Here is a 14822-nt window from a genome sequence, read left to right on the forward strand (position 1 = left end):
AAAAAAACTAAAAGGTAAAATGAAAATACTTGGATAAATAAATAAGTGGATTCACCAGAATAATTTGGCCTACAAGAATTGAAGGCTTTTAAAATGTAAGGTTCTAACAGCTAATATTTGACATAAATCAAAGTTAAACAAATAACAATAAACATTTTATATACTAAATTAATACAAAAACAAGAGTAAAAACAAAAAAAATAAACAAAAACAAAGAAAAATCAAAATATAAATTTTAAAATATAAAAAAACAATTATAAAACTCCCGCGCATAGCGCGGATCAACAACTAGTAGAAAATAAAGTTAGGTTGAGAAAAGAAGAAAAGAAAACTTAAACCCGAAATACTCGATCCAAACCGAAACGGGTACCCGAACACCTACTCCTACAGTTATTGATAATAATTAATAAAGAGTTATATAAATTTTTTGAGATTTACACCAAAGCCTATATATTATCTGAGTACAGTCTAATATAAATGTTTAATTCTCATAAATCTAAACTACTCGTACCTTTTTTTTTTCTTTTTTTTTACTACTCGTACCTTACAAATATTGTTACTTTCGAATGCATCTGCGAGTTCAGCCCAAAATAAAAACTAAAGAAGAGGCAATGCATATGCATGCATCTATCTTTCAGACATCGAAATTAAAGTTCTGTATATTCAAATCAGTTTATATAATTTTTTTCATAAAGAAAACAAAAATAACGAACAAAGCTTATGGCGTGACAATATAGAACGAAAGATTCATAACAATGATAACAAATACAAAAGGGAAGACCACTAACAAATACATAAATCTTTAGGCATATGATTCCAATTTTTTAGAAACGTAATTAAAACTAAAGAATTGGTTCCAATTTGTTAGAATGACTTTTTTGATCTGCCGCCGGAATTTGTTAGTGGCTTCAATCATAGTCTAATAGTCTAATTAAGGAGATTAATTACATATATATATATTTTCATGAACCACATTGGTGGTCAATAGAGAGAACTCAATCATATTCTTCTTTACATAAAGTTTCATTGTTGCTTCATAGCCCGACCATTTGCTAATATAGCCAATGTTAATAGAACCTTAGATATCATTAGGCACATTGGCTAAATCATGGGTCCATATGCCTTAGATTTTTTTTCTTTTTTTTAAAAAAGAAAAATTAGATATCAAATATCTTTCTATGGACTGCAAAATACCTTTTTCAAAAGCATTTTAATTATAGTAGATATATATAGCATTTTTATATGTGTATTGGTTTTAATTTTGGGTGTCTATTTAGATTTTTTTTAACAGAAAAAGTAGATCTTTGAATAATTTCATGACAATGTATTTTCATAAAATTTATAGAAACTCTCAATTAATATGGAAAATATAAAATTATTATCAAACTATTACTTGGAGGATATCAGCATTGATAGGGAAGAATTCTCAACATTTTCCTTATCTCTTATACTCGACATATTCGTTCCATTCCGCAGCTAATTAAGTTTGTAAACGATTGTTCGATGCAATGGCTCACTTGAACTAATTGTAGTTCCTTTTGATGACAATTTTTTTTTTTGCATGTATATATCTAATCTATGGAATAAAACTTGCAAAAACGAAAACATAACATTGAATTTTCAATTATTAATTTGATCTCAATTTCCTTGTCTACGATTTTGATGCAGATACAATGAACAGAGAGCTGAACTTGAAATCCCAAAATTCAAGTAAGTTTAAGTTGAGACCACTATATATTATAAAGATTGTTGCACCTATCACATTTTGTAGGTATGTTTTTTTGCAAAGTTTGTATTACTTAGTTTTTTTTTTTTTTGTTTCCTTTTGCTGCAAGGAGCCTACAGTTTATGAATACTCATTTCTCTCACCTTATCGCCGTCCATGTTCATAATTTATTTGTTTCAAACGTTAGATGATAGATTCATAATCATGAAGAGGCTCTATATTTTCTATGGAAAGCCTTTTTTAAAAAGTCGTATTTAAGATGAGAGTGTTAATCATATCAAAGCACCACTCAACCACACATTGGAGGGTCCTAATATTGGAGGTGAATGAGTGACCTAAATGCGATTTCTTCATTAACTTCAAATATACATGCAATTTAATGTTAAATGTTACAAATAATACACAGTTCCAACTAATTTGGAGGAAGCATAATTCTCTTATTTAAACACAAGTAATAATGGTGAAGTGACCTTAGTCTAGTGGCAAATTATAAATTTACCGATGGACATGCACTATCACACCAGGGGTCGAGTCTCACTCCCTACATATTTGTAGGAATTAGGCTAATGGACCGGCTAGTTGTGGCAAAATATTGACAAAAAAAAAACACAAGTAATAATGGATTTATCAGCTCTAACTGCCTTCGAACTCTTAGAAATTTCTTAAGATCAACCCTATCATACATATAAAAAATTATCAAAAAAATATATATATAAGTATATGCCAACTATTGTTTTAAGGCAAGTAAATGTTAGAGATATCAAAATATTAAGAAGATTGATGTGCACAATACAATTACTAAATAAACCAAAAACAAATAAACAAAAAAGCATATTTTAACCTCATCAAAACAAAGAAAGAAAGAAGAAAGATGCATGTGTTAGGTTTAAGGCTTTAAGGAGACATTGAGCTGTCTTTGTTTGGTGTGGTCTTTTATTTTGAGTCTTATCACATCAAAGAGCAAACATAAGCCTCTAAGTGAATAAGAACATCAACTAAGTGTTTATTCATATAACTCTGATTTGTCTTTTATTGGAACATTCACTTTTCTTTTTCTTTTTTTCCCCCATGTGTTTGAACACTACTCTATCTTACTTTTGCAGGGCACACAAATAATGAATCTTATCAAATATCTTCAGTTGATTTGATATATCATTTTGTTACTCTACTCCAATTATTTAGTCTTAAGTCATATCATATCATTTTGAAGTAGGTTGTTCAATCTAGATTTTAGTTCTTTATGTTTTTTTTTTCTTTACTTGTTGGTGTTTTCAATTTTTTTATTTATAAAAAACTATAACCTACATAAAACCAAATCTAGTATAAGATTGGATTGGTACATGTTCGACTTTTCATTTTGTGGCTTTTTTAATAAAACATATGCAATACAGTGTATAGCTAAAAGTTAGGAGTTTATTTGCAATATGACCATAGAGTAACATTGCAATATTATATGCAGCTTGAGCACTAACAATTTTCATAATTTATATTTAGTCACAATTTGAAAAAAAAAAAAAAAAAAAAAAACATTCTTCTAGACTATCTTTTCCTGTTTTAAAAACTCAAATTGCTTTTTATTGGATTTGCTTCTTTTTTTTTATTACATGTATTTTATAGTTAATTTCCAACCTATTCTTTAAACTAGAAAATTAAGCTAGAACGAGTTTTAAGTTACCAAATATAGAATGAAGAAAATTTCAAAGTCTTTTGTAAAAACCAGTTCTTAAAATCGAAATACAAGGAGGTATATAGTTTAAATTAGTTATAGCTCTTACTCTGAAGTATATATATATATATATATAAATCTAACTTAACTTCTAATACATATGTTAAGAAGTACACTTTATAATTTCTTTTTCTGCTTTTAAAAACTATCTATCAATTTCTATCATTTACGATGAAAAGCTCCAATCAACTCTCGTTCACCATTGTAACTTTCGTCATCATTCTTATGTTAGGTTTGTATTTTTTCACATAATACATCACTTTGATTGTTTAGTTATGATAATCTATAATCTATATATAGTTATGATAATGTGATATTTAAAATCATTGGTTTAATTTATGGTTTTTGAATATTACAGTGCAAGTGCCAGCATTATCAGACTGCGTTATCAGACCATTTCCAGTTACAAAAGGGAAATGTGACATTGCAAAATGTACTAAATTTTGTTCAGTGAAGTACAAAGACGGCTTTGGTCTTTGTCTTTTCCCTGAGAAATGCACTTGCTATTTCAATTGCAAGAAACCGTAACTTTAATTTATATATGTTCTTGCTTACAATAAGTTCTAGTGATTTTTTGTTGGTATTAAAGATTGTTTGAAAACGAATCTAAAATATGTAAAATAAGGCATTGAGTAAACGAATTTTACTCAGCAAGATCTAATAACTTAGCGATCACATGATCTTGCATCTTACTGTTTAATCCTTATTCAACACTGAACGTTTCAATCAACAACAATGACAAAGGAACTTACTGATTGATCAAATGTATTAGACCAACAGGTAAAGAACGACGATGCAGAACATGTTTAAAAGCAAAGTGTTCAAGTAAGAACAATAATACGATTTGGTTTCTTGTGTTGTCGTCGCGATGATTTTGTAAGAAAGCGAAAAAGCGAATTACGATTATGAAAACGTTGGGGATGAAAGGATCTCCATGGCTCATAGTTCGAAATTAGCTTAAATGATTACTAAGGATGAAACAAAGAGCAGAAGCAGAAGGTGATTATAGAACCAGACTTAGATAACATACTCAACTTGTTCCACCAAATTCACATATTTCTCCATCATTAGACAATCCAAGATCACAAATAGGTTCAAACCATGTTTACAAGAAGTAGAAACACAAACCGATATCTGTAGAATTCTTACTTTAAAACAAAGCAAGTGACGACGATTCATCACTTAACGAGCATGTTTTGAGCTTGATTCTCCTGTTGTTGCTGGTAGTTAAGTGGCCTCCTGAAAAGCATTATATGCGGCTCAGGCCTATGAATCGCGTAATGCACCCATCCACGGCTTTGCTGCACTCCTATCGCACGCCATTCGTTCTACAAAAATATCCCAACATTTTACCATCACAACTTCAACACGATATAGCACAGAACAATGTCTACAATATCATCTCATCACTAACAACTATATAAACCTTAACAAAATCTCAAAGACTTAAAACTCCATTTACAAATCTCCATTGATCATCTTATAGAGAACCACAACATAACACAGAAACCTTCAAAGAACAAATCTTATTGTAATTGTAAACAGATTCAATCTGGATACAGAGGAATGATTCAAATCCTTAACCGAAAATTATCTAATCCAATCTTAATTTCGTCAATTTCAACAAAATTTTCAGAATCTTCGATGATCCAATTCCAACGATTAGAATCAGAAACTCACAGAACAATGCAGGGAAAATACTTACTTCGGAGAGAAGACGATTCTTCGGAAGAAGCTTAGCGACTTCAGGAGTAAGAACGACGTGCCTGTAAGTATCGGTCGATCACAGGATTAGGAAATTGTAGAGAGTTGAGATTAAAAATTTAAGGAAGAACAAGAAGAAGCAAAATTGAAGAGCTTTTACCTGTACTCGAAAGTGTCATCGAAGTATTTCTCAGAGTATTGGATCTGACCCATCTCTCTCTCACCCTCTCTCTCTCTCGCCGAAATGTAAAACCCTAATCAGTGAATGGAGAAGGTAAAGAGGAAATGAAGAATCTGCAAATCTGATCGTTTGAAATGTGGGAGGATAGTGAAAGGGAATAAAGTGGTTGGGTAAGAGATGTAATTATGAGTAAATTGAGGGGTGTGTAAATAATATTTCTACTTTTTTTTTTGGGAGTTTGAAATTATTTCCGGTGACGGCGATGGTTTGAATTAAACCGGTAAAGTTGAGTCATATTGGATTGGATATTGGGTGATTCGGTTTTGATTTTAATTAAATTCTAGCAAACCGGCCGGTTTAGTTTTAGTTTGGTCAAAAATGCAGCGTATACTTAAAGTAGTCTCAAACCATACGAAACTAAATTTCACATCACTTAGCCACATAGTGTCATCAACTTAAATGTATAATTTGTATTTTCCATTTGATTGGTTTACTCATAGGATTATAATGTTCGACTAAACAGAGACATTCAAAAGAGTTGAAAAGGTGAAACGAGAGTAGAAGCAGGAGAATTAAACGGCTTAACAATGCATAAGTTCAAACGTGGATCCAAACAAAAAGTCTAGCAAAGAACCAGACTTTTACATAACATAAAGAGTTGTTCTACCACCAACTCACATAACATAATCTCCACTGCAGAGAATTAATAAACACAATAAAGAAAAAAAAACACTAAGGAGAATGTATCAGAGAAGTGTTTTTTAAAACCTTGTTTATGAGAGACATAAACCGATTTTAGGGAGGAGAGGATTTTGCATTCATAATTCTACTTAGCAATCACGTTTTGCTCCTGCTGATAGTTAAGAGGCCTCCTGAAGAGCATGATGTGTGGCTCAGGGCGATGAATCGCGTAATGAACCCATCCTCGGCTTTGCTGCACTCCTATCGCTCTCCATTCACTCTACACAACAAGAATGTAACACAAGACAGCTTGTTAACTCCAAAATCAGGGATTAAGAAAATGCCTATTACAGATAAAAAAAAAAATGTATAAACTATAAACTTAATGATCTCAGTTAAGCAATCCTGTAAGCAAACTGATACAGAATCCTAAGAAACACCACATTAGAGCCTAAAACTTAACCAAAATAGAGTTATGTGTGAACCCAAAAGTCTGATTTTTCCAGAAGAAACTATGTTGAGTCAAAAGAGCAAACTTCAAAATCCTAAGCAGAAACAGTCTCTTAATTCCCAAACTTCAATTTATCTAAACTAACTTATTCTTTAACATGTAAACGAGAAATAGAACCATTCGAATGGAGCAAACTTCAAATCTCTGGATGTTTCCAGATGAAAACAATGATGAGTCAAGGAACAAACTTGTAATACCGTCAGAGAAAACTTCAAAACCTAAGGAGAGACAATCTCTTCGAATACCCAAACTTCAATTTTACTAAGCTGAATCGTTCTTAAATGAGAAATAGAACACTTCGATGTGCTCCAAGTACTATCAGATCACAATCACAAGTACAAATAGAGCAAGCAAAACCCTAAATTTAACTTACTTCCGAGAGAATTCGATTCTTAGGCAAAAGCTTAGCCACTTCCGGAGGAAGAACGACGTGCCTGTACAGAACATTGAAAAGGAGAGAAACAAACGCGATTAAGACTAACACTAAATTAGAGAAAACTCCATTAAAATTGGTTTGATGAATCAAAATTTCAAAAAATCACCTGTATTCAAAAGTATCATCGAAGTATTTGTCTGAGTACTGGATCTGACCCATCTTCTCTTAAATTACCCAGAAATCGTTTGTCGAACTTCCAAAAAAAGTGAAATCAATCCGTCAGTAAACTAAACCCTAAACAACGAAGAACAAAAAATAATCACAAATCTAAGATCGGGAAGAAAACGCAAACCTTGAGAAGAAGAAGAAGCAGAGCGATCGGGATATGAAAAAAAATGAATTTTCTGAGGAAGGAGAAGAGGGAAAGTGAAAAAGGGGGCAATTAAAAAGGGGGATTGTGGTAAAGTTGTAATTAATAAGGATATCAAGGGGCGTTTCTCTAACGGTTGTTTTGCCTCTTTTTTGAGTTTCAAATTCTTTAGACGCGCTCCTTCCCGCTCAGTGTTGCCCTAATTTTTTATTACGGTTCTACGTTAACCGAACCGGTTTACACGAATCAATTCGGAAGTATGATTGTCTGAATTGGGCTTAAATATAAAGCCCAACCAAATTGTTATACAGTTTCGAAAACGTAAATGTAAGTAAATTTACGATTTTTCTTTTTGATATAGCAAAATAAATATCATTTTTTTTTCTTTCATTTAGGGCAATAGATACAAAAAAATTAGCTTTTCATAATATATAATCAGAATACTAAACCCCGAAAACCAAAAAGAATTGCCCAGAGTGTTTAAGACTCATTTACTTGCCCTTTCTCTCTACTTCCCCCTACCAAAACCAAATTCTCTTACCCTTGTTGTGTGCATCTTTCAAATTGTAAAGAAGACACAATAAGGGAAAAAACCTGTACACGATAAGGCTACTACTACCCGAAAATTAGATTAAAGACAATACTTGAAACGAATAAATACCCAATCGTTTCACCGACTTCCGGAACCAAAAAACAAAGACAGCCTTCGGCTTACTCCTCCATATTGTCTTCGGGTTTACTACTCGCGGTTGTTGGTGCAGGCACACTCTTTCTCAACATAGATGTTCCGTGAAAGATCATCACCGAGTAGTCTTTTCTGCATTCTTTCACCTAATAATAACACCCCCACAAACATTGTGTGTATCAGCGATGGGAATCATGGGTTTTTTATTTAAGTGACAAAGGTTTATCGATGAATACCTCCTCTTCGGTCATCTTGGTGAAACCAAATTTGTCAGTCCATATGGATTTGGCTTCATCTGCTGCTGGTAGCACGATATATTTCACATTTAGGAACCCGAGTAGCCTCTCGATGCAAGCAAACAGGCACTGGAAGTAACCCTTCAGCAAAAAGAGAAAGAACATAAATTCTCAAACTCTCGAAAACGAGGAATCACAAGGATTTTGTTGTCATACAATTCAGATTATAATGCGTTGGATAGCTGGTAAAGTAAAATATGGCAAAAGAATATCTTCTGCGGTTAATATGTTACACATTGTTGTGCTCTTAAGCCATTCAAAACATAAACAGACAGCAAAATATGCACTGTATGGGACTGACAACGAGAAAAAGCTGGTTCTCGACCATCATACAGGGACAGGCACCTGTAGTAAATAATAACGACTCATGCAAAGTTCCAGATCAAAAGTAATTACCTGCCCTTGACAATCTTTGCTGGTAGCAACTAGAGGAAGTTCAGCAAATTCTGACCCAAAAACTCTAAAGATTCCCACTGAAACAATCACTTCACTGCACAAACAAACAAAAAAGACAACATTAAAAAGATGAAACAAGCATCACACAAAATAAATTAGAGTGGAAAGAAGAAGAATCATACTCCACCGCCAACATGGTGCAGTACATGCCACTAAAATCTTGGCCCTTTGATTGCCTTCTGTTCCACACACAAAGTAGCTCATCAGCTAGGTTTCACAAGCACAAAGAATAATCCACTCATGATTGAAGATAAAAAACTTTGCTTACCCATACACCATGGCTGGTATGAGATCTCCTCTGGTTCCAGATTCACTGATAGGATCAAACCGCTCCTATAGCATAACATGGTTACAAGGGAGAAACAAAGTAAAACCTTCATATAGAACACAAGAGACCAAGAGCAAGAGGACAGAAGAGTTTGAAATGTGGTCTTGACTTACATGAAGAATGGAAACTGCCTTTGCAAGCAATATTTTTGTATCATCCGAAGAGGCCAATTTCCCACTAAGGACCCTCCATCTTATGTCTGGAGTGCTGTTGTCATCTGAACTTACTCCTTCATTACGTTTTTCCTTTTTCCTTATTAGATTCAGAATGTTGTTACTAAGCTTCTCTTCTCCGCAAACTATCAGATTGCCCAATGTAGTGTTGATCGTTTCGCACCCAAGGGAACAGAACCATTTTCCTTCAGGGAGCTCCTATTAAGACATAAACAAGAATGTGAGAGATAGATATTGAGTTTTCACCTGAGAGAAAGAAAGAGCAAAAGAGGTAGAGCACCTCGAGATCAGCAATGTTACGTTCTTTCAAACAGCCAACATGGAATTCCCTTTCACACTGAAAAGAAAAAAAAAAAGATTAAAATGGTGAAAACCAGTTGCATATTTAAGAGGCACGGGTCCCTAAACAGCAATGACCAACAAGATACCTGATCACAGATAATCACAGTGCGAGAATTAAAGCCCAACCTGCAAAAACTATGACCTCTGCAACAGCAAAGAAAATTAAATAAGGTCAAGCTCAGAAGGAAATGGTTTTAAAAGCAGCCAATGAACACATTTAATTAGAAATACAAAACTACAAGCCATATGAATTGGAAACATGAAGAAAAGGAGATAAGATAAAAATATTAGACAAATAAGACCTCATTAAGCTACAACTTACAATTTTTTTACAAGGTTGTTACAGGAAATTAGGTAACACTAATGGGACACTAAAAGGAAACCACCAAGATACTTGAAATTAGAGAAAAGCTTGACATTCACCTGCATAACACGCATACACTTGGGAGCTCGCTCTCAAAGGAGCTGACTATTCGTATGCATCTTTTGGTTATCTCAGCAATTGCATCAACTCCCTGAACTCTCCCAGCTGCAATGGCATTGAGATTGCTATCCACAAATTTCTCTCTCTCAACCATATTCACACAATATTTGCAGGACCACCTCTCACTCGGAAGGCTTGAAAGAGAAGCACATACTAGATAAACCCAAAACAAACAGATTAGAAAAACGCTCCAAAAACATTTTAAAAGCAGCGATAGAAGAATTTCAACAAAGAAACATAGAAAAATCGCAAATACCAAACCTTTATGATATGATCTTGGACAGGTATCACAACACAGGAGGTCACCCCCATCTCTACAGATACTGCAAAGGTCATCATTTTCATGGATGGAAAACCTCTTGTCCATTGATAAGGCTACTGATAGTTCATGAAGAGAAACCCCATTGGTCGTATAAATGTGCTGAAACCTAATCATCAACAGAAGATGAACTAGTTGAAAAAACAGTTTCTATGTGAATCACACAATCTATGTTCTCAAGGATCCCCAACTTAGACACTAATTATCCAAGTTTTATATGTATACTTTTTTGTAACCATGGGGTAAAGGTGTTTATGCTCTTGGTCTATACAATACATGGCAGAGCGAAGAAGAATGGTTCTGGTTATCGAATTAAACCTGACAGATTTCCAAGGAGAATGTGAAGCCTTATTATAAACCTTGATCTTTTGTTATCAGGAAATTATTGTATTAAGTTACTTAATTTTATCAGAATCAGAGATTAAAACAACGTAGTAGAACAGGTACAGACCCATTACTACTAGAGCTGTAGAGGAACTTACGGCTTCCGACGACTTGCACAGCCAGCATGGGCCTCAAACAATGAAGGACTGACCTGGACCCATAAACATTATAAAGCTGATTCAAAGCCCTATATATATTAATGCCAGGAAAGCTAATTTGACGTTAAAGAGAACTTACCACTTTGTTGCAACAAGAACAATGTATCCCAAATCCCTTCTTATAGCCGACAAGCAATTTCTGCACAACGAACAAAATGGTTGGAGGAGAAAATATTACAAAAAGGGGATGGAAAAAAGCCAATTTCCATGCAGATCTAACCTTTCCAGCAACAAAATAACCCACTTCAGTCCCATCTGGCAGTATATCGTCCTCAAAAACAAGTTTGTGCAGCCGCACATCCCTTTCAAAATGACAAAAGATAGACTGAGATCTAGTATAAGTATTGATGCATTGGATATGTACTGTCACACTAATAACAACAATACTTACTTTCTGGTTATTCTTCCTTGGCTGTTACTTTTTATTGAACTAGATTTTGACTCGCTCAGAATCATAGTTCCTGGAACCACACTTGGCTCAGGTGACCTGTAGAACCCCAAGATAAAATTAGCTTAGCCAATAACCCCAATGTATAAGTAAAGAGTATATGGCACAGTTCCAGTATTACATTCTAATTTATCATTTTCCAGAATGATAAAATGACAGATTGTGAGCAAATTTTAATATCAAAGGCAGCAAAAACTCAAAACGCTACAAAGTACAATTAGAAAGCACAACCATAAAACAGTTGGCACCATCAATATAACAACAATACTCACTTTCTGGTTGGTTGTTCTCGCCTGTTACTTTGGCGAGGACTGGATGTTGACCCACCAGGGATAGTTTTTGGAGTCACACATGGCCTAGACGAACTGTTGAATATAGGGAACAGAATTATAATCAATCAACTACATCAAAGGTTAATATATTTAGTGGTGTAACAGATATATCCAAAAATATAGTTATGCATGTTAGTAGTGACAGAATTCTACGATCTACATAAGCAACCATATAATAGAGAATGTACAGCTCAAAATCCACATTACTTATTTAGAAAATCATTATTCCGGCTTTTACATTACTTTCCACCCAGTCGGAAAATCTAACTGAACTGGATAACTGTATGCTCATATTATTTTCACATGATTCAACTTCAAAGAGAAAAAGGTTGCTGCGATAAATAAAGACAGATGAACCGTACCCGTTAAGAACATCAATTGCTTTAGAAGGACTGCTATGGAGTTCTAGCTCTTTACCCTCCAAACACGATTTGCACAAAACTAATGAATTTGTGTCACAAGGCTCAACCATCGGACCTGCAATCAATTGAGTGTAACCAGTCTGGATTCTTTCTAAAGAGAAAAAAAACAATTGAAAGCAGTCTGTAATATGTTGCACAAACCAATGAACCAATCAGTTACCTTGGCAATTCAAACACAGGCTAGATTTCTTTAAAGATGGTCCAACTACCACAAGAAGTTTTTCTTCTAGTGTAGCCAAGGGATTTTCCTTGCATGCATTCATGACATCACGAAGTGTGAATCCAGACTCCAGTAAGATATATTCAGGTGGGCGCTTGTTTGTGCTAGAAGCATGCACCTCGAACATGGCAGGGCTCACAACCTGTGAAGTGAAAATTAAAAAGTTAGATCAATCTGCTTGCATTTGATAGGACCAGCGATTAGATATTTAAGAACAGTAGATATTACTAACTTGAATTCCTTTACACGAACTACAAAAGCACAAAACGCCTGATCCTTGCATTACTCCTTTAAGCCCTCTAGCCCCTGCCTCTCTCATCTATGATAAGAAGGTGACATACACATTAGCTATATAAAATCTGTTTTTTACATGAATAGAAGCAAAAAAAAGCCATCATATACCTTTGCTGCTCGAACATAGTACACAGTTAGTCCCTCAAGTATTCCACAATCAAAAATTTCTTTCAGCTTTGTTGGAAAATTCCTTAGAAATTTCTTGGGCCTTCCACGCTTGTTGTGAGTTGTAACCTCAGGACTTAAATCATCTATTTCAACATCATTGGCATTCACATCAACCTCGACCAAGTCTGCTGGTTTAGTATTATTCCCCAAATTAGGATTGTCATCACTTTCTTGTTTGATTAATGACCTCGTAAACCTCCTCAAAGGATTACCTACTGTATCATTCACTGCTTTCTTAACAAAAAGTTGAGGAGGACCACTCATCTGGAATGATCTACTTGGAAGCCCGAGGCATATCTCCTTCTTATTTTGCTCACAAAGCTCCTCCTTCACATATGCCACTGACGTAGAAACATCAACACAATTATCTCCGCCATCTATAGCATCCTTTTCTGAATTTACATGATCGTCATCAGCATTAGCTTGAGGTTTATTACCCTCAGCCTTCAACATGGACCGGGTCAACCTTTTGCACGGTTTAGCATACACTCTTTCCAACTTAACTTGACAAGATCTAGAAGCCATTTTCTCTAACTCACTAAAATCCGCAGGACATGCCACAACTAATTCTCTATCAATAACAGTACCTCCCCCAATCACACCCAAACTCTCCTTCTCAGCCTCTATAACTTTCAGTGAACCCTTCTCAGTTTGCTCCATCAACTGATCCGCATTCATCACCACCTTATCATCCCCATTCTCTTCTACTCCCTTACCTTCACTCATAGATTCACTACACAACCCTTTCGCCTCATCAACATCAACAACGTCACTCTTACCTTCATCTTCTTCCAAACCAACAGTATCAGACATTACATCTTCCTCATCTTTACAAAGACGAATCTTCTTAACCCCACTCTTCAAACCAGACCCACCACGACTCGATTTCTTAACCTCAACACTTCTAGATGCGACATTCAAGTTCCTACTCCCCCTAGTCCTACCTAGTGACTCACCTCCACAGATCTCAGACTGAGATTTCAAAACAAACTGTAACTCCCTTTTACACCCTGTACGAACCACGAATTCGCCAGTGGCTGTACCTTTCGCCATCGATTCTCTTAAAGCAAAGATTCAAAATACCCAAAATCGCCTTTTCAAGTTCCTATCAATGTCGAATCCTCCCTCAAGAAAGCCCTAGAAACCGCATCGATGTAGCGATTGATTCATCATATACAATAGTACGCTTAGAAAAAAAACAAGAAACAGCGATTACAGATTCGAATCTCTAGGGTTTCGCTTATCCTACACAATGAAGAAGAAGAAGAGATTAGGGTTATTATCACCAGAGAAGAGAGAGAGAAGTTGAGAAGAAGCTGTTTTTGATTTTCTGGAAAAAAAAAAAAAAAGAAATAAGAGAGACACACTCGAACAATTTACTTATTTTTATTTTTATTTTATTTTCGAATTTTGAAAATCTGATTTTATATAAGTGGGATGATCACAAGGTTTTAGTTATTTACGAGATGTATCATTTAGTTTTTTTTGTTATATTTATGATTCGATCCTATAGAAAGTATATTTTTGTAGATTGCACCCCTTTCTTTTTATCCTTGCCATGGATAAGTAAAACGTCTCTGGTTTTGTTGGGGTAGGAGAAGAGAAAGGATTGATGAATAATGTCTTGTCCTAAAAACTTAAGATGCTTTTTGTGTTTTGTCTTTTATTTTTTTCAACTATAGGATGCAGAGCTTTGAAGAAAAGAAAAGAAAAGAAAAAAACTAAAAACATAAGACTGTACCATATGTGGCAAATTGTTTTTTCTTTTTTTAAATAAACTTTGGTTTCTGATTTTTTCATTGATTTTTGAGGTAGATTATGTTAGTAGAACTCGTCATGCAATGTAGATCTTTGGTGATTCGACAATGTTTTTTTTTTATGATAACGGGTATATATGTATTTTCTTCTCGGTTAGTGATCAAAATATATAGTTAATCTAACATGTAAATATGCGGAGAATGAGAATAGCAACAATTTTTCGAGAAAATAGTCGCAGCGACAGAGTAAACAGAAAGAGCCATTGCGATACACTTGATTT

At 34.4% G+C, this 14822-nt stretch overlaps 3 protein-coding genes across 3 annotated transcripts; all 3 read right to left on the reverse strand.

Moving 5' to 3' along the window:
• Positions 1–4440: 4440 nt before the first annotated feature.
• On the reverse strand, positions 4441–5465 carry LOC17888322 (cyclin-dependent kinases regulatory subunit 1). The gene is made up of 3 exons (XM_006295267.2): positions 5317–5465; positions 5158–5218; positions 4441–4780 (listed from the first exon to the last, which is right to left on the reverse strand). The coding sequence occupies exons 1-3, from the start codon at positions 5367–5369 to the stop codon at positions 4631–4633; spliced, it is 264 nt and encodes an 87-aa protein (XP_006295329.1). The 5' UTR covers positions 5370–5465; the 3' UTR covers positions 4441–4630.
• A 432-nt stretch (positions 5466–5897) lies between these two features.
• LOC17889301 (cyclin-dependent kinases regulatory subunit 2) lies at positions 5898–7346 on the reverse strand. The gene is made up of 4 exons (XM_006295279.2): positions 7258–7346; positions 7072–7158; positions 6903–6963; positions 5898–6298 (listed from the first exon to the last, which is right to left on the reverse strand). Exons 2-4 carry the CDS (start codon positions 7122–7124, stop codon positions 6164–6166), a joined length of 249 nt encoding a protein of 82 aa, XP_006295341.1. The 5' UTR covers positions 7125–7158; positions 7258–7346; the 3' UTR covers positions 5898–6163.
• A 331-nt stretch (positions 7347–7677) lies between these two features.
• On the reverse strand, positions 7678–14106 carry LOC17889258. The gene is made up of 19 exons (XM_006293544.2): positions 12725–14106; positions 12555–12641; positions 12263–12464; positions 12043–12157; positions 11621–11713; positions 11292–11387; positions 11121–11202; positions 10980–11039; positions 10841–10893; positions 10301–10467; positions 9979–10192; positions 9642–9699; positions 9494–9550; positions 9154–9411; positions 8981–9045; positions 8835–8891; positions 8653–8746; positions 8197–8337; positions 7678–8106 (listed from the first exon to the last, which is right to left on the reverse strand). Exons 1-19 carry the CDS (start codon positions 13835–13837, stop codon positions 7987–7989), a joined length of 3132 nt encoding a protein of 1043 aa, XP_006293606.1. The 5' UTR covers positions 13838–14106; the 3' UTR covers positions 7678–7986.
• Between the last annotated feature and the right edge of the window lie 716 nt (positions 14107–14822).

This window comes from Capsella rubella, unplaced genomic scaffold (genome assembly GCF_000375325.1).
Source record: "Capsella rubella cultivar Monte Gargano unplaced genomic scaffold, Caprub1_0 scaffold_4, whole genome shotgun sequence".
Lineage (NCBI taxonomy): Eukaryota > Viridiplantae > Streptophyta > Magnoliopsida > Brassicales > Brassicaceae > Capsella > Capsella rubella.